The sequence below is a fragment of the Hypanus sabinus genome, chromosome X1 (genome assembly GCF_030144855.1).
Source record: "Hypanus sabinus isolate sHypSab1 chromosome X1, sHypSab1.hap1, whole genome shotgun sequence".
Lineage (NCBI taxonomy): Eukaryota > Metazoa > Chordata > Chondrichthyes > Myliobatiformes > Dasyatidae > Hypanus > Hypanus sabinus.
The window spans coordinates 5,056,377-5,079,145 of NC_082738.1; the positions used below are offsets into that span (position 1 = coordinate 5,056,377).

Below are 22,769 nucleotides of genomic sequence, written 5' to 3' on the forward strand. Positions count from 1 at the left end.
CGCAGCCAGTCAGCACACTTCCCACCACACATTGATAGATGCTTGCCAAGTAAGTGGGTAACGCAATCTATTCAAGGAATTACTAATTAGTGTTTCCCCTAGCAGCTCATGGGGCCTGAATGTTGTGAAGGCCGAAGATAAAAGGGAAACTGTTACACTTCCTGTGCTTTGAAGTAGAAAGGAGAAGGGTAATTCGGTGTGATGAAAGGGGAAGATCAGAATATCATCAATGGGTAGAACCTCTCGAACATCTAGAGACTCTTCCTGCAAAAATGTATGCATGTGAGGACATTAGTTGTAACTAAGATCCAATTTGTGTCAGTTTGCTATTGTCAGTCTCTTCATATTCTTTGACAAGGCTCCCTTGTGAAGAACAAATATTGACAGCTTTTGGAAAGGAAAACACTGATTTGGCATGAACAACTGCTCCTAATCCTGCAATTTGCCAACTCAATGGTAAAATGTCACCAGAATGATCTGATTGGACAGGGTAACTTCCCTGTAAGGCACCCCGCTGTGTCTCTCTCACTCACCCCATTTTCCTGGCTTTCTACCTGCTTCTGTATAGAACAGCAGATCTCTACTTATGTGAATCCCCAGCCTCATATCGCACCATGAGAGATCGGATCCAGGAAAGTCAGATCCTACCTGTGCTTCTCTGTCCTTGCCCAGCTCCACGGTCATCAGTGCAGAAGCTCCTTTGCCACTGATGCTTGATTGGCCGCCCTGCCAGAAGAAGTAAGCAGATCGCTCCTTCCCGGAACCAGTACAGCTCAGCTGATCCGGTGTCTGACGCTTTGCCACTGCAAAGGAACACAATGACATCCTAACTGCATTAGACTGAGGCACAGTTTCCTTACGGAACACCCTCTTGAATCCCCACTATCTGATCAAACCAAGCACCCATTCCACATCGTTCAGATCCAATACCATTCTGCAGGACGTCAAGCTTCTACTGCTCTCCCGCCATGGTGAAGGGGATGAATTTGCCAACCTCACCCTTGGAGTCATTACCACATTTAAAATGCAGTGTATGCTGTAAACCACAATAATAATCACATAGGGGCACAGAGGTAGGGAAACTCATAGCCACTGCAGTTGATGACAGGTTCTGCTCTATCTCTGTAGTGTGAGGAAGGTATCCATGATCATCCCCTTGAGAAAGGGACTCTCCTTGTACCCAGATGCATTCTGAGATAGGAGAAGGAGAACTAACCCTTAAAGATAATTGTGAATAGCTCAAATACAAACAGAAAGTGGGCAGCAATGGGGAAAAGAGAAGAAGTGCTTTGGGCCAAAGATCATATCTTCCAATCAGTCATCAACACACCTGAGAGTTACCAATAATTTAAAATCTTAGAACATGTTGATAAGGTAGTTTTGATGAAACTCTGTTTCTCTCCTGCTGAGTTTTCAACAGGTATCAATCACCTATTTGCATTAATCAAACTTTATTATCTCCACATGCTTCTATCAGCTCTCCTAGATTATACCACTCATCCATGTACTAGTGACGAATTACAGGGTCCAATTAACCTACCGAGTGTAGGATGTAGAAGAGAAATCCATGCCATTACAGAGCAAACCCTACAGGCAGCACCAAAAGTAGGTTATTGGACCTATGAGGAAGAAACGATCCTAGCTGAACCAAATTTTTTAGACTTGGTTGCTCTACTGGGCTGCTGACTGCCTTCACTCTCCTATCCACCACAGACACAGTGATTGAAATCTGTTCCGCCATCAGAAATCGTGTCTTCAGTTCCCTAATCCTCCAAATCTGAAATTCCCTCCCTAAAAGAATGGAGGCATCTCGTGAAATGAATGTGCCCTGATGGGGACCACAACTGGAGTACTGTGTGCCAGTCAGATCACATCATTTGTGCAAGGATATAATGCATCAGAGGGCATTCAAGTAAAGTTCATCAGCTTGGTTCCTGGAGGAGAGGATTAAACCCTACTCTTTAGAGTTTAAAAGAATAAAAGGTAATCTCATTGAAATCCTCAAAATTCTTACTGGCTTGAAAACATAGAGGTAGGCGGTGATGTTTTTCCATGAATGGGGTATCTAGAACTGGGGTCACATTCTCAAAATAAAAAATCTGACCATTCAGCATAGGGATGTGGGTTCAGGCAGAGAGGGGCGAGTCTTTGGAATCCCCTACTCAGTGTTTAAACACTCAGTATATTCAAGATAAAGATGGAAAACTTTTGGATCTTAAGGGAATCAAGGGCTGTAGTGCAGGAAAATGATGCGGGGTAGCAGGCCCAAACTTATCTTCTTAGGTACAGGGCAGCTTCCATCTCTTTAAGTTGCAAAACCCATGCTTCTTTATTTTTCTCTCATCGAATATCCTCTTAAATTCTGTCTGCTGTAAGGAAGTTTTGACCATTTGTCCTTCATGTCTAGTCTTGTATGATAATCCTCTGTGGATTATCCTTGTTGGATGTTTTTAAAGGTGCTATATAATTCCAAGCTGTTGCTCACCAGAGGGCAGCACTGCAATCGGCCAGCAGAGGGTGCTATGACGCAACGTGAGCAAATGATTGGTGCGGCAGCTACCAGTTCTGGTCATTAACTTGAAGCTGCGCAAAACCATCCTGGATCCACACACTCAGCCTCCAGCTTCAAGATTGTCTGAAGCTTTTAAAGCCTTTGAAAATATCACAAATATGCAGCTGAAAGTTCTGCCACAGGATGTGCCTGGCTTTGAGCTCCCTCGTAGTTTATATTCATCTGTACATTCATTTCGGACATGGACAAATGATAGGTCTATGGACAGGAAAGGAGTGGAGGGTTATGGGCTGAGTGCGGGTCGGTGGGACTAGGTGAGATTAAGAGTTCGGCACGGACTAGGAGGGCCGAGATGGCCTGTTTCCGTGCTGTGATTGTTATATGGTTATATGGTATCAATGTGGAAATTAAGGACTTTTTCAACATGCGCCCCAGGAAAGAGGAGCACCCAATAGAATACATCACAACACAGTGAGAATGAACACACACGCGTTTTCACATTCCACTGCATTTACCTGCCTTCAACATTTAAAATATGATTTAATTACTTCGTTATTGGGATACAGCACAGAATAGCCCTTCCGGCACTTTGAACCATGGCACCCAGCAACCCAAGCCCTATTACGGGATAATTTACAATGACCAATTAACCTACCAACTGGTACGTCCGTGGTCTCTGGAAGCAAACCTGCGCACACAGTCACAGGGAAACGTACAAATTCCATGCAGGCAGTGGTTGGAATTGAACTCAGGTCACCGGTACTGTAAAGCGTTGTGCTAACCACTGTGCTACCATGGTCTACAATTACAAGCTCCGCCCAACCCAGATAACAGACCCATTTGCTATATGGATATTTGTGTGGAGGGAGTTCCAGTTAAACCCTTACTTCACTGGTTACTGTGGGTGGTAGGAAGTCAGAGGCTCATTAATATTTCTCAATAAATCTAAAGTAACCTGGGTTGCTTTCACAAGCTGAGGTTTACAGATCATTTATCCAAAGGCCCTTTTTTTCCAGATGGAAGAGCACAGGTGCTAGAAGTTCTGTTTGCATTTTAATTACAGGCCATCCCCAGGTCATGAACAGATTCCATTTTTACACATGTCCATTAAGTCAATTCTCTCCATAAAGTTTGAAAATACAGCAGAATCATTGGATAATGTAACCATCTCTCCACAGCAATGCAATGAATGGCATCAAATACATAACACTGATAAGAAAGAACAATTACCAAAATCGGAGAGGTGAAACTAGCTCTGTTGTACATATGAACGAGCATATATATAACTGTTGGACTTCTGAATTGAATAAGATAATTGGAGCTCGTTCACATGAAGGTTTGTCTACAGGTCAGGGCATCTATAGAACCTGTAGCTTGTTTACTTGCGATTCCTTCCCAGTAATCAATGCAGGAAGACCACTGAATATCTTCAAGTGTGTTCCCTGCCCTCTGTTGTAGTGAATGAAACCTTTGTAAAGTGACAGGTCAAATAAAACCCATTGTACCAAAGACTCATTCATTGAATGCTCACTAACTGGGACAGATCTGTACAATGAGAAACATTACTTTACCCAGGCTGCTGACTGTGTACTTCCACTGAATGACGTAAGTGTCCCCCTCATGGAACTGGCCATAACTCTCTCTGGGCAGCTCGCTGTGTTCAAACTCCTGAACATGCCAGACCAGCACATCGATGGTCTTCAGCTCTGACCTTCTCTCATCGTCCATTTGCAGCAGCCCGTATCCACGCTGCACATTTACCCCATCCAGGATTGTTCCGCAAGGTACGTCCGGGAATGGAATCAGCAGCTTTGCATCGTACGGCTTCAGTTCATTTTGGCACTCCAACTGCGAAGCAAAAAAAAAGGAAATTATACAAATAGTCACAAGTTCTGGGAGGATGTAACATCCATTGGGTAGTGAACAGATCAGCACTGGAGCAGAGCAGAGGAAGTTCCAGCAAATTTGCATCACACGTTGGTAAACCCGATGGTTTACCAGAAGACCATAGGACACAGGAGCAGAATTAGGCCGTATGGCCCAATGAGTCTGCTCCGCTATTCAATCACGGCTGATCCTTTTTTTGCCTTCCCCAGCCTTCTCCCCATAACCTTTGATGCAGTGTTCAATCAGGAAGCTATCAATCTCTGCCTTAAATACACTCAACGACCAGGCCTCCACAGCTGCCTTTGGTAATAAATTCCACAAAGTCACCACCCTCTGGCTAAAGAAATTTCTCTGCATCTCTGTTTTAAATGGATGCTCCTCTATCCTGAGGCTGTACCCTCTTGTCTGGACTCCTCCACCATGGGAAACATCCTTTTCACAGCTACTCTGTCTAGGCCAGTGGTTCCCAACGTGGGGTAATTTGATTTTTGAGGGGGGGCAATTCGAGAATGAGTTATTAACAGTGAATTTTTTCTAGTAAGTCTGTGTGAGTATGAGTGTGTGTGCGAGTTAATACATATGTGTATATACAGAATGCATACATAAAAATACTTGTGTGTATGTACATGTGTAATTGCGTATGTACTGTATATATAGTGTATCACCATCATTACAACCGTCAAATGGCTTTCATAATTAAATTAATGAATTGACTGATGTAGGAAGGAACGAATGAACAAGTCCAAACGCGTAAGAAACTCGTACGAGGTCGCGCCAATGCTGCTTTTTGCAGTAGCTTTCGGTTCTTGGTGGTGTGAAGGTGTGTACATTGCATCATCTCTTTTAAACGGTGTATCTGTCTTTGTATGCTGTAGAAACGAATCGGCATTGTTTTATTTATTTATTATTATTATTTTAATATCACTTAATGTTCTTTTTTTAAAAATTTCTTAATAATTTCTTCCTCAGAACTTTAACAGTCCTTTGGTTCTTTTATTTTTCTCTTTCATGAATGCCATGTTCTTTGGAAGCTTGTTTAAACCAAGTTAATGGTCTTTTAGGCTTCCTCCAGGTGAATAGGAGTTCACTTTTTGAATAATAAGAATTATATATCACCACGGGGGCATCAGGATTTTAGAGGTGATTAGGTGGGGCATGGCCAAAAAAACGTTGGGAACCACTGGTCTAGGCCTTTCAACATTCAAAAGGTTTCAATGAGATCACCCCTCATCTTCTAAATTCCAGTGAGTACAGACCCAGAGCCATCAAACGTTCCTTGTTTGATAACCCTTACATTCCTGGAATCATCCTTGTGAACCTCAAGGATTCTGGTTTACCAGAGAGAACTATGCTCTGACAGTGCTCTCAACCAGATTCATTGCCTCTAATATGCTTTAGGTTATCCTAAGCTTATGAAACATTGAATAAATGAAAATATTTTATGAAACTATTTACAATATCAAAGTTATAACAGAAGAAAAAATAACAATTGCAGAGATAGTGGGAAAGAGCAAATGCCACATTAGGATTCCTAATTCAATTATTATTCAATTTTGCATTGCCAATTTTTTCCAAATACTATGTTTTTAAATGTATTTTATAATTCACACATTTCAAGCTTCAATGCTCTTATTTACATGGCATTAAAGGACCATTTAGTACAGCACGTAACAGTAGCGTTACACATTGATTTCAACTCCCATTTGTACTTTGAACTACAACAATCAGGTCTGAAAGTAAAACAGAAAATGAAGTCATGGAGTCATGAAGTCATACAACACAGGTTGAAGTTGTAATTGCTAAATTTGCAAGTTACTCTAACGTAAGTAGGAAAATAAATTGTGAAGAGGATACAAGGAGATTTCAAAGGGATATGGAGAAGGATTAAGGTAAATGGAGTATAATCTGGGAATAAATAATACATTTCATCTGAATGATGTGACTTTCTGAGTTCTGAGATGCAGAGGAATCTGGGAGACCTAGTGCCTGACTAGCAGGGGATTTCATTTTATTGCTGGGAATTTGAACACAAAACTAGGGAGGTCACTCTTCAGTTTTATAACAGTGTTGGTGAGAGCTCATCGGAATTGTAGGAGAATGTTAATACAATGCAAGCAGTTCACATAAGATTTACCAGTCATAAATGGATTAGGCAGGTTGCCCTAGAGCAGGTGTTCTGAATCTGGGGTTCACCAACCCGCTGGTTAATGGTAGAGGCTCATGGCTTAAAAAATGCTGGGAACCCTGTCCTGGATGAAAGGATGGACAGTCTAAGCTGGTGTACCCTATAATTTACAAGAGTGAGAGGAAGCTTGATGGAAACATGTATAACCCTAAGGAGTTTTGACAGGGTGAATATTTTTTTTTAGTGAGAACAGTTAGAAATTGTGGTCATCATTTAAAAATTAATAATCGCCCTTTACTGAAAGACACAGATGAGGCAAATATTTTCTTCTCTCAGAAGATTCTGAATTTCTGGAACATTCTTTCCCCAAGAGCAGTGGTAACAGCACCTAAGAATATTTTTAAGGTGGAGATGGAGAGGTTCTCAATGAATGCTACAGGGAAACAGATTCACGGATTCAGTAATTGGGACAGAAGACATTGTTTTTGAGTGAGCATCCTAACTATTTATTAACAAAGCAAACAGTGAAACATTCTACCAAGCATCCAAATCAAGCAACTACTTACTAAGTCACTCTCAGGTACAAAAGCTATGACTTAAAACATTCAGTAACACTTCAAACTCAACGAGTACTTCATTAAGTTTTCCAGAGTGACACAACTACAAAACTAAATATTCAACAAACAAGTTCTTATCTAAGTGTGTGCAAGAGGCCCCTTATCGGCAGCACACATTCCCAATGGTTCTTTAGCATAGGTCGTGACCTTGGTATGAAACGAGCTCCTAGTGAAAAAGGCAGTCTTTTGATTATGCTATTCTTATACCTGAGGTGCCCAGAACTGGAAGCTGGTGTTGTGACGCAAAAGCCAGCCAATGGGAAAGAGCTGCTACTTCATTCAAACGGGCCAAACGACGACCAGAATGGCAGCAGTGACTTTTGACTGGCAAGTAAGTTAACCCATCACATCACAATGGCCAGTGTCACAAAGGTTTCCACGTGTTGACAAGCATATGCAGATGAGGTTACCATGTTGTTACGAAATGGTGAATCATGTCTGGGGAAGGATGGGAGGGAGATTTGCCTTCTCAAATAGTCAGAGAAGTAGCTACATTTACAGAAGACTAAAGAAAATTTCCTTGGAGCCTGGAATAATATTTATTGTTCATGTCTCATTTACAAAAGAGCAGATTATCTGGTGTTACAACTTATGATCTGTGTATATCACACGGCTGCATACATTAGGGTTAGGTTAGGGATTTTACTCATTGCATTTGCTACGGTCATTACTTTTCAAAGTCACTTCAGAGCCTCTCAAATTCCTTGCACCACCCTGTAGTCATGAACAATTCAAACTGTACCTTTAACTCGGCTGTGGACTCCACTTCCCTCTGGTTCTGTTTTCTCAAATCTGCCCAGTCCAGAAACTTTTCCTTGAACAAGATTGTTTCATTATGCTCTGATAGGCGACCGAAGATTACCCACTCAGGCCGCCCCTGTCTAGGGAAGAGGAATTGATTATTTTTATAAAGTTGTAAATACAATACAATGTTTCAGTACAGCATAGGGCCCTATGCTGTAGGGCAGTAGGGCCCTGTAGTTAAATTATTTTACAGAAGGAATCCAATCCTAACCAAGCTGTCTTGAGTCCTGGATCTTCCTCTGCCTCAAATAACCACCCACCCAAAATCTTCTCAGTAGCTCCAATGAGCTAACCTCAGTGACAGAATGAGCGATGCTGCACCAACCCTCTCCTCACCTAGACCCACCAATCTCCTGTGACCTCTTGTTGCATCCCTTCTCCTCATCCCTTTATACTGTGCTATCCCTTCTCTATTATTTCAGTCCAGATTAAAGATCTTGATCTGAACCACCAAGTGTCCATTTCCCTCTAAAGATGCTGCCTGACCCATTGTGAATCTGGAGCTTTGTTTTTTGAAATCTCTTTTGTCTCCATTCCTAGACTCTCCTCATCGAAACTGTGGTAATTCCAACTATATTGATGACCTTTTCCCGTCAGCTTATGCCTTTCTCCAAAACCACTTTGCACTAACCTCACAATGACCTGCAGCTGGCAGTGTCAGCAGTTCCCTGTCATTATGCCAACTCCATCTGGAGTTGGTCTCCTCATCAGTTCAGAGAGCGGGCATAGTGCTACAGCAGTTCTCCATGGCTTATGGTGGGGAATCTACATGTGCCAAACAGGGCCTATATTGTGTTGTTGCTTGTGGGGTCTCTTTCACCACTTTATATAATGACCACAACTCAAATGGTGATTTACTGATTATAAGACTTTTTTGCAACATCCTAATGGCTTGAAGTACATTACATACAAACCTTTCTTTCTTTTAAAAATTCCTTTAACTCTATTGCTAAATCTTATTTGGGCCCCGGGCAGGAACCCCTTCCTCATTTTCTTCATGGGTATGGTCAACAGGACTAAGAAAGCCAAGACATATCAGAGTCAATAGCACAGGTTTGGGAGTTTTCAATATGGATTACAGTAGTCAGTTAAATAGCCAAGCAGGTCCTGAGTACAACCCTATTCTCAGCAAAGGCAGAGACCAGCAACTGTGCTGAAGAACTCACGGCCATGTTCAGCAAGACATGCTGAAGAGGTGATCCATCACAGAAATCTTCAGCCAAGTGACTACATGATCTGAAGAAACAACTGAGAGCAAAGGCTATAAGAGTGGATATCATCATGGTGTAACACTGAAGAGCTATGTCACCTCTGGGTAGAAGTGGAAGACATTTCTGGATGGACCTGTGCTCTGGAACTTGCAGCACCTCCAGCTAAGTGGGTGCAGGAGTGTTATAACTAGGCCTCTATTAGACAATGTGGAAAATTGCCCAGATGTGCTCTGATAATAAAAGGCAAGACAAAACTAATCCAGATAATAAGTCACCTCTCAGCCATCAGCAGAGTGACGGAAATGCCATTAACAGTGTTATCAAGCAGCAGTTACTCACCACTAAACTACTGACTGATGCCCATTTTAGGATTCACCAAAATATTCAGTGCCTGATATTGGCACGGCTTTGCTTCTAACATATTCTAAAGAGCTGAGGTGAGAATGACTGCCCTTGGACAAGTTGGTCACTGCAGAGCTCTAGTAAAAGTTGAAGCTACTTGGCATCAAGGGGGAAATCCCCAGTGGTTGGATTGGACTTTGCACAAGGAAGCTGGTTGCGGTTGTCAGTTCATCATCGCTGCCTGAGGACATCATGGCAGGAGATCTATCAAGGTAGTGTTCTAGTCACATCCTTAGCAACTGCATCAATGAGCTTCCTTCTATCATAAGCCCTGAACTGGACGTGCTCACTGATGATGAAACCGTATTCAACTCCTCAACAAATCAAGTAGCCCATGGCTGCATGCAGCAAGACCTAGTCAAAATTCAGTAAGGCTGGTAAGTGGTTCATGCTGTAAAGGTTCTAGACAATGATCACCTGGAACAATAGAAAGTTCAGCTACCTGCCCTTGATGTTCAATGGTATTACTGACCTTGAGCCCTCTATCAACAACGTCCTGTGGGTCACCAGAAACTCCACTGGCACAGCCACATAAATACTGTGGTGACAGGGGCAAAACAAAGAGTAAATTTCCATGATGACTGCCTCATGCCCTAACATCCCAAAGCCTCCCCACCATCGATAAGGCATAAATAAGGAGTATAGTAATGTGCTAGAATACTTGGTGGATAAGTGTGTCTCCAAAATCTTTCAGAAGCTCATCGCCTTCAGGACATATCAGCCCACATGACTGACTACATCCATCAATTACCCTAAACATCGATTCCCTCCATTCCCTCCACCACCGCTGTACTATGGTTGCAATGTGTACTATCTCCAATCCACTATTATCAGGGCATTGCAGATAATCACCTAGGCTTTTCCAATAGCACCTCCCATAAATGTAGCCATACCACTAAGAAGGACAAAGGCAACACCACCATCTGCAGGATTTCCTCCAAATTGCCCATCGTCCTGATTTGGAAACATCACTTCTGAATGTTTCTGCTGCTATCTAATCAGAATCAGAATCACGTTTAATATGACTGGCATATGCCGTGAAATATGTTGTTTTGCAGCAGTACATCGCAATGCATAATAAAAACTATAAATTACAATAAGAAATATATATATATATATATATATATATATATTTGAATTAATTAAGTAGTGCAAAAAGATAGGAGAAAAAAATTACTGAGTTAGTGTTCATGGGTTCATTGTCCATTCAGAAATCTGACGGTGGAGGGGAAGAAACTGTTCCTGAAATGTGGAATGTGCGTCTTCAGGCTCCTGTACCTCCTCCTTTATGGTAACAATGAGAGAGAGCATGTCCTGGGTGATGGGGGTCCTTAATGATGAACACTGTCTTTTTGAGACATTGCCTTTTGAAGATGTCCTTGACTCTGGGGAGGCTGGTGCCCATGATGGAGCTGGCTGAATTTACAACTTTCTGCTGCTTTTTCTGATCCTGTGCAGTGACCCCTCCATACCAGACGGTGATGCCACCATGAACACCATGAACACCCACCAGCACTGTGGGAGCAACTTCACCAGAAAGACCACAGGAATGACCAGGCATCAATATCACTTCCTCAAAGGCAATGAGAATTGAACAACAAATGCTGCAATTCTAATATCCAAATCCCAACAAACAAAGAAATTTAAAAAACTTAATTTAATTTCAAAAAAGCTCTGGATTCCTCAGTGTATATGCAAGATATGTGGAAAGCAAAAAAGAGTTCATGTTTCAGAACAGAGTTGATGAAATGTCATCCACATTAAACTTTGATTGTTTTTCCTCTCATAGATGCTGCCTGCCCTGCCGAGTATCTCTAGCATTTTCTGCCTATTTATTTCAGGTGCACAAATCTGCAGTGTGTGATTTTTGAAAATTTGTTTAGATCTTTTATTTGTATCCTTCCTTCCTGCAGTATTGTGTGTGAGTTTTAATCCATTCAACCAAGTCAAGCCATTTGCTTTGTCATCAGCGGATGTCACATCATGATTGACAGAGGCAGCTTCTTAATGGAGTTTTCACAAGCCACACCAAGTAGGTGTGGTGAGGACAATGGCTTTTTGGAGGTATGCATCAATGTGGGCAGGCAGCAAGAGTGAACCCAGGCAACAAGTGTGAGTGGTAAGTGAGAGCACAAACTCTGAAGGGAGATGGCCATGGTGAACATTGACTGTCAGCAATGTGTGACTATCATACATGGGCAGTGACCGCAGGCTGCAAGTTTGCTATCCAGCACAGACAGTGAATGGAGGAGATGATCGTGAGCAGTGAGTGTGAGTATCGAGCACAGGACATGAACGTAGATTGTGAGTGTGACTGGTGAGAACAGGTGGTGAACAAAGGTGCTGGTGCAAGGAATGAGTTATGTTTCCATCTCCTCTGGCCATCATCCTTCATATCCCTGAGGAAGATTGTCAGTTTGTTGACAATGCTGGAGATGCAAAATTACTTCTTTCTGACCATCAATTGGCACCTCCTGGAGACCCTTGCTTGAACACTATGAGTGTGGATGCTGAGATTCAAGAAACTCCACAGTTAGACATCATAGCAACACACTCAAAACAGTGGAGGAACTCAGCAGGCCAGGCAGCATCCAGGAAAAGAGTACAGTCGATGTTTTGGCACCAATTATACTCTTTTCCTGGATGCTGCCTGGCCTGTTGAGCTTCTCTAGCATTTTGTGTATGATGCGCGGATTTGCGGCATCTGCAGCTTTTCTCGCGTTTGAGTCGGACGTCGTGACCACTCACTGTCCAGACAGGCGCATGGAGAGCAGTCAGGTTGCCCCAGCACCCTCAGTGTTCAGCTCTACTGACACAGTTGAGTAAAGGTACTGGTGTAAACTCAACTCACTGCTGGTTGATGTTCTTTGTTGCTCCAGGGTCCAGAGGGTTTATGGCATAGCTACTGTAGTCATATGAACCATTCAACAGCTGCTTGCCCAAGTGGAGTGCTGTCTTTCGCTGTGCCAGTGTCACCTCTTTGCCATGCCAAATGTACAGCTCACTGCCAAAATCAAAAACCAGCACCTGGAAACAGAAGGGAAAACAGCTCAACAACGTGCCCTGCCTCTCAATCCAAACACAAAACAATGGCTGGTGGGCAACTTTAATTCAACCTGAGTGGGTTTGGAATTGTCACTTTCTCACACACACACATACACAGTCAGAACCAGACCCCAGGGAGATAGCGGGAGTGTACTTTTTATGTCATATTACCAGATACCACCCTCCCACAGAGCCCACCATTTTTCTTTCATCCATGTACTTATCTAAGGATCTTTTAGATTTCCCTAATGTACAGTATCTGCCTCAATCATCAACCCTGACAGTGTATTCCATGCACCCACCACTCTGTGTAAAAAAACCCTACCTCTGACATTCCCCCTGCCCCAAACTTTCCTCCAATCACCAAAAAGAATGCCCTCTGGTATTAGCCATTGCCGCTCTGGAAAAAGTCCTCTGTATCTATGCCTCTCATTTTATACTCCTCTAGCTAATCACCTCACATCCTCCATCACTCCAAAGAGAAAAGCCTCTCCTTATCAGGAACAACACACACAAAATGCTTGTGGAACACAGCAGGCCAGGCAGCATCTATGAGGAGAAGCACTGTCGAAATCTCAGGCCGAGACCCTTCATCAGGACTAACCGAAAGGAAAGATAGTAAGAGATTTGAAAGTAGTGGGAGGAGGGGGAAATGCAAAATGATAGGAGAAGACCCTGAATGGTGGTGAGGGAGGAAGTATCCTTGTATCTCACTACCAAGCACATCGTTCCCTCCCTCCCACCTTCTTTCTGCTTTCCACAGGGATCACTCCCTACGCGACTCCCTTGTCCACTCGTCCCCCCATCCCTTCCCACCGATCTCCCTCCTGGCACTTATCCTTGTAAGCAGAACAAGTGCTACACCTGCCCTTTCACTTCCTCCCTCACCACCATTCAGGGCCCCAGACAGTCCTTCCAGGTGAGGCGACACTTCACCTGTGAGTTGGCTGGTGTGATATAATGTGTCTGGTGCTCCCGGTGTGGCCTTTTATATAATTGGTGAGACCCAACGCAGACTGGGAGACTGTTTCACTGAACACCTATGCTCAGTCCACCAGAGAAAGCAGGATCTCCCAGTGGCCACACATTTTAATTCCACGTCCCATTCCCATTCTGATATGTCTACCCATGGCCTCCTCTATTGTTAAAGTGAATCCAAACTCAGGTTGGAGGAACAACACCTTATATACCGGCTGGGTAGCCTCCAACCTGATGGCATGAACATTGACTTCTCTAACTTCCGTTAATGCCCCTCCTCCCCTTCTTACCCCATCCCTGACATATTTAGTTGTTTGTTTTTTCCTCTCTCTCTCTGCCCATCACTCTGCCTGTTCTCCATCTCCCTCTGGTGCTCCCCCCCCTTTCTTTCTCCTGAGGCCTCCCGTCCCATGATCCTTTTGCTTCTCCAGCTCTGTATCCCTTTCGCCAATCACCTTTCCAGCTCTCAGCTTCACCCCACCCCCTCCAGTCTTCTCCTATCATTTCGCATTTCCCCCTCCCCCCACTACTTTCAAATCTCTTACTATCTTTCCTTTCAGTTAGTCCTGACAAAGGGTCTCAGCCCAAAACGTCGACAGTGCTTCTCCTAATAGATGCTGCCTGGCCTGCTGTGTTCCACCATCATTTTGTGTGTGTTGTTGTTTGAATTTCCAGCATCTGCAGATTTCCTCATGTTTGCTCCTTATCAGGAACATGACTCATAGATCAAAAATACAAATGTTTTGCACTTCTACCTCCTTTGAATTCAGCATGGAGCAGCGAGGCATCTTTCCCCATGATTCAGTCACTGGGACAAGCTTCTCCTCAACCAGGCGATATATATGGTTTGTTTCTGTGATGGCAGATTCATACATTTCATCCTCCTCAGGGCCCCCAGCACCTGCAGACACAACAGCAGAGAAAACAGTACAAGGACGTGTCCATCTGGTTTGAGACCAGTCACTCTCAGAGCTCAGGGCATCTCTGCCCAGTTGAGCACTCTTCACTACATCTCAACCAACGTGACAACAATAAAAGAATTACTAATTAACATCTGTGAGTGAGAGAGAGGGAGAATGCCAAGGAAAGTGAGGAAATGTGGGAGTTTAGGAAAAGCATTGAGTGAGAGGGAGATGGGAGAGACTTTTCATGACTAATAGAGTGAAAAAGTCTCCAAAAGTTTGGAAATGAGTCAGAGACCAAATAGATGGAGAGAACATTAGAAATGGGAACGTTAGAATGTAAGGATTAAGCCATGCCTTGCTGGCCTCTCTCCACTCTTCTGCCAGCTTTCTTTAACATTTGATCACCCATGTGGCCCAAAAGAGACAGAACATTGAACTGATACAATGACTTTGTCTCCACAACTTTTTGGGATAGAGAATTCCAAAAGTAGTGTGTGCTTTACTTGCTCTATCCTTATGACTGAGGCTAAGCACCGCTCCATACTTAATTTTGCACTGTCACTGGCCGAATCAAAGGTGGCGATGAGTCAGCATATAGGAAGGCGATTGGAGTAAGTTCTTGGTGACGGAGTATGTGACCTACTGACATTGGCTGTATTTTTAAGGTTCTTACCTTGATATTCCATCTGGCCACCAAGAAGATCCCAGAACTCCTTGGCCCTTTTGCCTTGACTGTTAATGCTCTCTTCGATAGTGGTGACACTTACTGCCCGGCACCCCAGTTCTCGTTTTGCCTGGATGAAATTGGCCAGCTCCGATGCCTAAAGGGAGTCAACAAACTTCTGTTTACTTGTCTGACAAATCAAATTAATCACAGACACAATAGATAGGAATCTCTACATCTAAAGGTCTGGTCAGTAGTCTTAGTATTTGGTACATGCTTCTGGATGTTAATGGTAAAGTTTCAATACCACCATATTCACTCTAAAGTGTAGGGCTGTCACCAGGGTCAACAGAAATTTCCGGATAATAATGACGTGTAAGGTGTGACTGACACCAAGGCAATCATTGCAAATTTATTGTATGATGCAATCCTCCTGCAAAATCCACACTACCTGCAACATTTTTCCCATCAATTGCTGTTCATAATGTACTCTTTATATTCCTCCTACTCCTCATGAACCCACAGCTGGAGATCTGCTGGTTGCAATGTCTGTGAAAGTCTTCTGTCATCGAGTATAGTCAACTCTGAGTAGCCGTTGGTCAATGGCAGAAATGAACACTAGTAGGACATTGGGTAAAGATAAGGAATCAGTCATGACCTTATTAACTGGTGACACAGGTCTGAGAGGCTCTGGTTGCTTCTATTTCTTATGTTTTTAAAGGATTTTAGTGCTTTAACACATTCCTGAAACACAAAGAGTGATATAGAAATACCGGAATCAGGAGGCTAGATGGCATGTCTACTGTCCATAACTGTCAAATCCAGCATCTTCATGGTCATATTTGGCACTGGAATGGTGTTAACACCTGCGGGCTGCCCCAGAACACCCTTGGGTGCTTTGGTTGTTAATGCAAAAGTATTTCACTGTATGTTTTGATGTACACATGAAAAATATAATTGAATCTTGAATCAATTGAATGTCAACAGTTCTACATGATGTACTAATTACCTTCATAATCCTGGGTAGTCCTTTAGACCATTCATTAGATTTAGAGTGACAGGGTGAATTTCTCCTCATGGAAAAGAAGGTCACTAAATCTCTAGGGTCTGTTTTCCTGTTCTTATTGATTACAACACAGATGAGGCCCTTTGGTACCAGCAGAGCAATGTCCTTAGTACTCAGTAAACCTTTTTCCCACGAATGCTGATCCATGATTTGAAATTGACTCCACTACATAGCTTTGTTACAACTTGATTCCACATCTCCATTTCTTTCTGGAAAGCTTTTTCCTAACTTCGCCTCTGGTGGATAGTTCTAGTGTGCGGTGTGTGCTGGGTTGTTCTGGTCTCCCTCACCAAGTACAATAGTTTTCCTATATCTAACCTGTTCATTTTAAGCAATTATTTCATCAAGCCTGCTCTTTCCATCCAAAAGGAATATGTGCCTAATCTACAGAACGTGGGACCTCAGTAGACTTGCCCAAGGAAAACTTCAGACATGAGCCAAGCAATGTGCACAAGCATTAAATTGAATTCTAATTAAGGAGTCAGATTAAGCAGGCATACCTTGGAGCGCTCAATCACGTTAGCGAATTCCCCGATCCAAAGGAAACAGTGTTGTGCAGTTATCAAGAGGAAACAGTCCCCGCTGTTGAGTGAGGTAGCTGTGGGCTCCACCAACCGAACCTGGACATGTCTGCGACCTGTGAAATGGCAGAGTTAACCATGGTCCTGCACCAAATCACAACCGTTGTTCGTTGCCAGCAGTGGCATAAATCGGACAGAGCGGTCATGTGTAAAGTGGCAGATCATGTTAGAATGCACATCATCGTTGTACAGTTTAAGAGAAGTCTGCTCTTTGACACCTCGCTGCAGCCGGGGAGGCAGAGGTGCTGCAGCTGACATGTGGGCTCACTACCTCACTACAGGAAGGATGTGGAAGCCATAGAAAGGGTGCAGAGGAGATTTACAAGGATGTTGCCTGGATTGGGGAGCATGTCTTATGAGAATAGGTTGAGTGAACTCAGCCTTTTTTCCACGGAGCGACGGAGGATGAGAAGTGACCTGATAGAGGTGTATAAGATGATGAGAGGCATTGATCGTGTGGATAGTCAGAAGCTTTTTCCCAGGGTTGAAATGGCTAACATGAGAGGGCACAGGTTTAAGGTGCTGGAGAGTAGGTTCAGAGGAGATATCTGGGGTAAGTTTTTTACTCAGGGAGTGGTGATGTGTGGAATGGGCTGCCAGTAACGGTGGTGGAGGCGGATACGATAGGGTCTTTTAAAAGACTTTTGGATAGGTACATGGAGCTTAGTAAAATAGAGGGCTATAGGTAAGCCTAGTAATTTCTAAGGTAGGGACATATTTGGCACATCTTTGTGGGCCGAAGGGCCTGTATTGTGTTGTAGGTTTTCTATGTTTCTATAAGCCTTTCAATCCCAGAATCATTTTCATGAACCTCATCTGAACCCTTTCCCACAGCTTTAAGCATTGCTCTCAGTGGTACAGTAGTTACCCTTAACTTGCAGCAGCATCCGCTTGTTGAAGGGAAGTGTGCTGTTACTGGATGGCTGTTCTGTCATCTTCACGTTGCGAAGGTTCACGTTTTTGAAGTTCTCTATGCTCGATAGCCCTGCCAATGCCACATCTGCATAGTTCGAGTGCTTGGCCACTGGAGGTATGCAAAAGAGTTCACAAGGAAGACTAATAAATTTAAGGCACAACAATAAATATCTTACATGCTGGACACATTACATTTTATATCAGGCATGCAAGGAACAAATTTCTGGACCGGCACAAAATGACCCTAAAGTAACCTTGGAGAAGATTGAGTTGAAAAGAAATTTCTTCACTCATTGGGTAGTGGATCATTGGAGTGGCTGCAGAGGCTCGGCTACTGAGTTTGTTCTCAACATAGAAGGGATACGGAGACATGGGGATAGTGTGGGAAAGTGGCACTGAGGTAGGAGATTAGCCAAGAGCCTGCAAGCTCTGAAACCCAGACAGTCTACCCCTTACTCTAATTCTTCATGTTCCTATGGAAACAGTTAAATAAAGCTGTATTGGATGACACGCCATCTGCACTGTGTTAAAGGCAAGACGGAGTGTGCAGTCTGGAACATAATAACGTGCTACCCATTAGGTTTATGGTCACCGTATGCGCAACCATTATTTAATTATCACAAATTAAAATACCCAGCTGTCGTTTTTTCTGGTTTACTCAGGTGGTCTACTTGCAGTGACCCTGTACTGCAAAAACCTACTCTTAGACAAGCGGAATTGTTCTCTTTAAAGGGGGGGGGGAGGCCAAAAGGGAGATTTAATACTGGTTTCTAATATTAGAAGGGGTTTCAATGGAGTAAGTCAGTCTAAACTATCTTAGTAATCACAGGATTTAAGGAAAGTAGTCAAAGAACTGAGGCCATGTGAAGAAATATTTTTTAATTTAGTTAATTAATATAATCTGGAGATCATGACCTGAAAAGGGGGTGAAAATAGAGTCAATCATAACTTTCAAAATGGATATGTTAGCATACAAGAGAGAACCTATATGGGTCTGCAGAAGAGAGGTGTGACTATGAAAAATCTGGCACGGACACAGGGATCTCCCCTGTGATGAAGCTTCCCGCAGGATGACAATGCAGAGAATACTGCTGTTACATGTTGTCTCTCTGACTTACTCTTCTCAGCTCGGATCCTCCTGGCCTCCACTGTGGCCACATTCAGACGCTGCTCTGTATACTCCAAACGGATGTCATCTCGGGCAGCCAGCGCCCTCAGGGGATTGCGAGAAGACTGTGTTCTGCGAAGAGGTCTCACTGCTCGCTTGTGTTCTGCCACTTCAGAAATCAGTCTACAGGAAAAAACGCTAAAGATCAGCATGTCTCAGTGAGGAGCCACCTTAACCATGCTAGGTGATCTGACCCAAAGGGGACATTTGCTTTTTGTGCCTCGAGTCTGACACAGCCTCAGCATTTTACTGATAGAGAAACAAACAAACTCAGTAAAAAAGCTGCCCTCTCCTTCACCCTTGAACTGAACACTTTCCTCAGTCGGTCTTACTAAAGCTAAGTATGAACAAGTGGAACAGCACAGTATCTTCCGCCTGGGCAAAAGGCAAACATCCAGAGTCAACTGTGAATTTTTCAACTTCATGTAAATTGCTCTCTCATTGTTTCCCACTATCCTGCTTGTCTCTTGTTCATCTGGTTTCCATTAAACCCCTCACTAATGGTCAGTCTGCACTCTCCATATCCTGATCCAGTTCAACCAATTGTCTTCCACTTCACCAACCACCCTATCCTCACCCACCGCAGTTCTGCTTTTAAAACTGACACCCTTCCACCGGTTCTCAGGAAGGGTGTCTGACCTGAAATGTAATCTGCTTTCTCTTTCCACAGATACTCCTTGATTGACTGAGTTCCCCGTTGTTCAGAGAGTTGAAAAGGTCAAGGTGTCAATGCCTGAGGCGAGCTACGGGCCAATTAAGATCGCTGCTCCACAACGTTTACTGCGCTGAACTGTGGCTTTCGGACTCTCTGTGGATTTCAGTTCAGAAACACTCTTTGCTTGCAGCTACCGTCTGCATGCTTTGTTTTCATTGCACATTCGGTGTTTGACAGTCCTTTTTATGGGCTATTTTATTCTTTTATTTTCTTATGGGTATGATGTGTTTTTAAAATTTCTCTGAACATTGGGTGTAGACAGTTTTTTTTCCATATATATGGGGTTTAGTTTTGGGTTTCTGCCTGTTTGGAGATGAATCTCAAGGTTGTATAATGTACAACTACTTTAATAATAAATGTATTTTAAACTTCTTTCAGCGTGATTGTTTTTGCCCCTATCCTCATTACAGTCCTGCTCTAAGATGCAATTGGAGGACTGGTTTATAATGAGAGTCTAGCTTTGCTTTCATATTGCTGCCCCGGGGCAGTGAACAAGAAAGACACTTGCTAAAAGCTAAATCCTCTCTTATCCTGAAGCTTCTTTAGAGCATTGGGAGATAAGACACTCACACAAACTCACCCAACCTAAGAAAGGGTCTGTGTCTAAGAAAGGATGGAAAACAGAACTGACACTGGAAGGAGTTCAAAGGAGGTTCACAAAAATGATTCTGGGATAGAAAGGCTTGTCACATGAAGAGCATTTGATGGCGCTGGGCCTGTACTCGCTGGAATTCAGAAGAATGAGGGGTGACCTCATTGAAATATATCGAATGGTAAAAGACCTTGATAGAGTAGATGTGGAGAGGATGTTTCCTATCATAAACAAGAGAAAATCCACAGATGCTGGAAATCCAAGCAGCACACACAAAATGTTGGAAAATCTCAGCAGGCCAGGCAACATCTATAGAAAAGAGCATAGGTGACGTTTAGGGCTGAGATCCTTCATCAGTCCTGACTATACTCTTCCCCCAGTATCTTGTGTGGATTGCTAGGATGTTTCCTATGATGTGGCAGTCTAAGACCAGAGGACACAGCTTTAGAATAGAGGGATGTCCATTCCATTTTTGAACAGAGATGAGAAAGAACCTCTTTAGCCAGGAGTGGTGAACCTTTGGAAATCACTGAACAGGCGGCTGTGAAGGCCAAGTCATTGGTAGACGTTGATAGATTCTTGATTAGTTAGGACTTGAAGGGATACAGGGAGAAGGCAGGAGATTGGGGCTGAGACGGAAATGGATCAGCCATGATGAAATGGCAGAGCAGACTCGATGGACCAAATGGCCTAATCCTGCTCCTATATCTTATGGTCTTAAAAGGTCCCAGGTCCCAGGGCAGATGAAAAGCTAAAATCCTAATACGAGAACCAATTTTGTTTGCTGTACTTTAGAATTTCAATGCTATCTGACCCTCAGAACCCAGCCCACTGCAATTTAATCATCTAGTCTTCTCTCTCACTCTATTTCCAAAAGCCATCTGTTGATTGGTCCAGGTATCGAATTTACTTCTAGGCGGCAGGTCAGATTCTTAGTCACACTCATCATACTCTTTGATCATTTATAACTCATGCAACGTGCATGATTATATTGTGTAAATTAAAATAAAAATCACTGAAAGCACTGGAAATGTAAAATAAATTAGAAAAGGGTGGGACTTTAACATGAAATGTTAACAGTCTCTCTTTCTGCAATACTACCTGACTTGCTCAGACTTTTCAGAATTTTCTGATTTGATGCCAAATTATCTTCATCTGCTTTCCTTCTCAATTTTAGACTATATCTTTGATCATGTCTTAGTCCTGCCATCCTTGCTAATTAGCTTCAAGTTAAGTGACAGCAGGTTACAGCATGCACTTATATCTTTGATTACTTTTAATTTGAAACAAAACACATCTACTTCTGTTCCTATAAGATTCTAACAAAATCATTCCAGTGAAACAACTGAATTCTTACATTGGTGTGCAGGATTCAAAAATGTCATCAAAATTCTCTTTAATTTCCACCACAGTTGATGTCATAAGGATTGGTGTGTGCTTATAGAATTTACTGAAGGTGTCATCATCGTCAGGCTTTAGCACTTCCTTCACTGATTGTTCTGTCACCGTGATCATCATCTCTTCATTACTAGTATCTGGGAAGAAATTGCACAAGTCAGGCTTGTCAGACAAAGATCCGGAAATTCAGAGTTCATTCCCAGTTAATTTATCTAACTATCAACAGGGAAAAAAGTCTGATAAGGCTCCAGGACTCGCAAACCACTTGAAAGTTCAAAGTAAATTTATTATCAAATGTCACCATATGCAAGCTTGAGCTTATTTCTTGCAGGCGTACTTCCAATTCAATTTTTTCTCTAAAAATGGGCTTTATATATTCATCTAAGAAAGTAGAATTCACAGGAAAAATCAATATTCATTCTTCACAGGTATTTTGTAGAAGTAGGACAAATGTAAATACCACAAGTAAGTATCCTTGATAGCTGATCTATGGTAACAGGGAAGTCCTAGTTACATCGCTAGTCTGTGTAAAAGTTTATTCATTTAAGTCAGGAACACAGGTTAGGCGTCTCAATGGTCATATAGTACCCAGGAGAAAGCTGTCATGGATTGCCACTCCTCGGGTTGGTGGATAAATTAGAAGATTTATATTCCACAGCCAAAATTAATAATTCAAAGATGAGAGTCTATATCCTACTATGGCTGTTGTGGAATTTAAATCAAGGCAATAAACCTATTTGGGATTGTTAATTAAAATGCAGTTTAAGAATCAGCTCCTGAATTTTCTTTTCTAAACCTTCAGGAGGTGCAGTCGTGCAGTTTGTAGAAACATTGGCTCACAGTGCCAGAGACCTGGTTAAATGATAACCTGCAGTGCTGACTGTGCTGAGTTTTCACCTCCTCCCTGTGACTCTGTGAGTTTTCTCTGATTTCTTTCCCCGTCACAAAGATGTGCAGGTTTGTAGGTTCCTTCCATCCTGCGCACGGACTGTTTGTACTGCTTCTGTCTGGTAGGCGCTTCAGATCCCTCCAGACTAAGACTAATAGGCACTGGAGAAGTTTTTCCCTACTGCGGTCACTTTACTGAACAGTTAACTGTCAGCTATCTATTACTTGGATTGCACAACCTGTATGTATAATCTATATTTTCATTTATATTTATTATTATTATTGTTATGAGCAGA

The 22,769-nt window shown here is 42.8% G+C and overlaps 1 protein-coding gene across 7 annotated transcripts in view; it reads right to left on the reverse strand.

Annotated features, from left to right (window-relative positions):
* LOC132384541 (supervillin-like) overlaps nucleotides 1–22,769 on the reverse strand; it is a 244,447-nt gene that overhangs the window by 23,607 nt on the left and 198,071 nt on the right. For all 7 annotated transcript variants that reach the window (XM_059955702.1, XM_059955704.1, XM_059955703.1 and 4 more), the window contains 10 exons: nucleotides 21,545–21,722; nucleotides 18,831–19,003; nucleotides 17,666–17,821; nucleotides 16,717–16,853; nucleotides 15,160–15,307; nucleotides 14,337–14,482; nucleotides 12,410–12,585; nucleotides 7,884–8,022; nucleotides 4,084–4,360; nucleotides 649–803 (listed from right to left, as the gene is read on the reverse strand). In XM_059955702.1, the coding sequence (XP_059811685.1) occupies nucleotides 649–803; nucleotides 4,084–4,360; nucleotides 7,884–8,022; nucleotides 12,410–12,585; nucleotides 14,337–14,482; nucleotides 15,160–15,307; nucleotides 16,717–16,853; nucleotides 17,666–17,821; nucleotides 18,831–19,003; nucleotides 21,545–21,722 (1,685 nt within the window). The remainder of the gene's footprint in view (nucleotides 1–648; nucleotides 804–4,083; nucleotides 4,361–7,883; nucleotides 8,023–12,409; nucleotides 12,586–14,336; nucleotides 14,483–15,159; nucleotides 15,308–16,716; nucleotides 16,854–17,665; nucleotides 17,822–18,830; nucleotides 19,004–21,544; nucleotides 21,723–22,769) is intronic.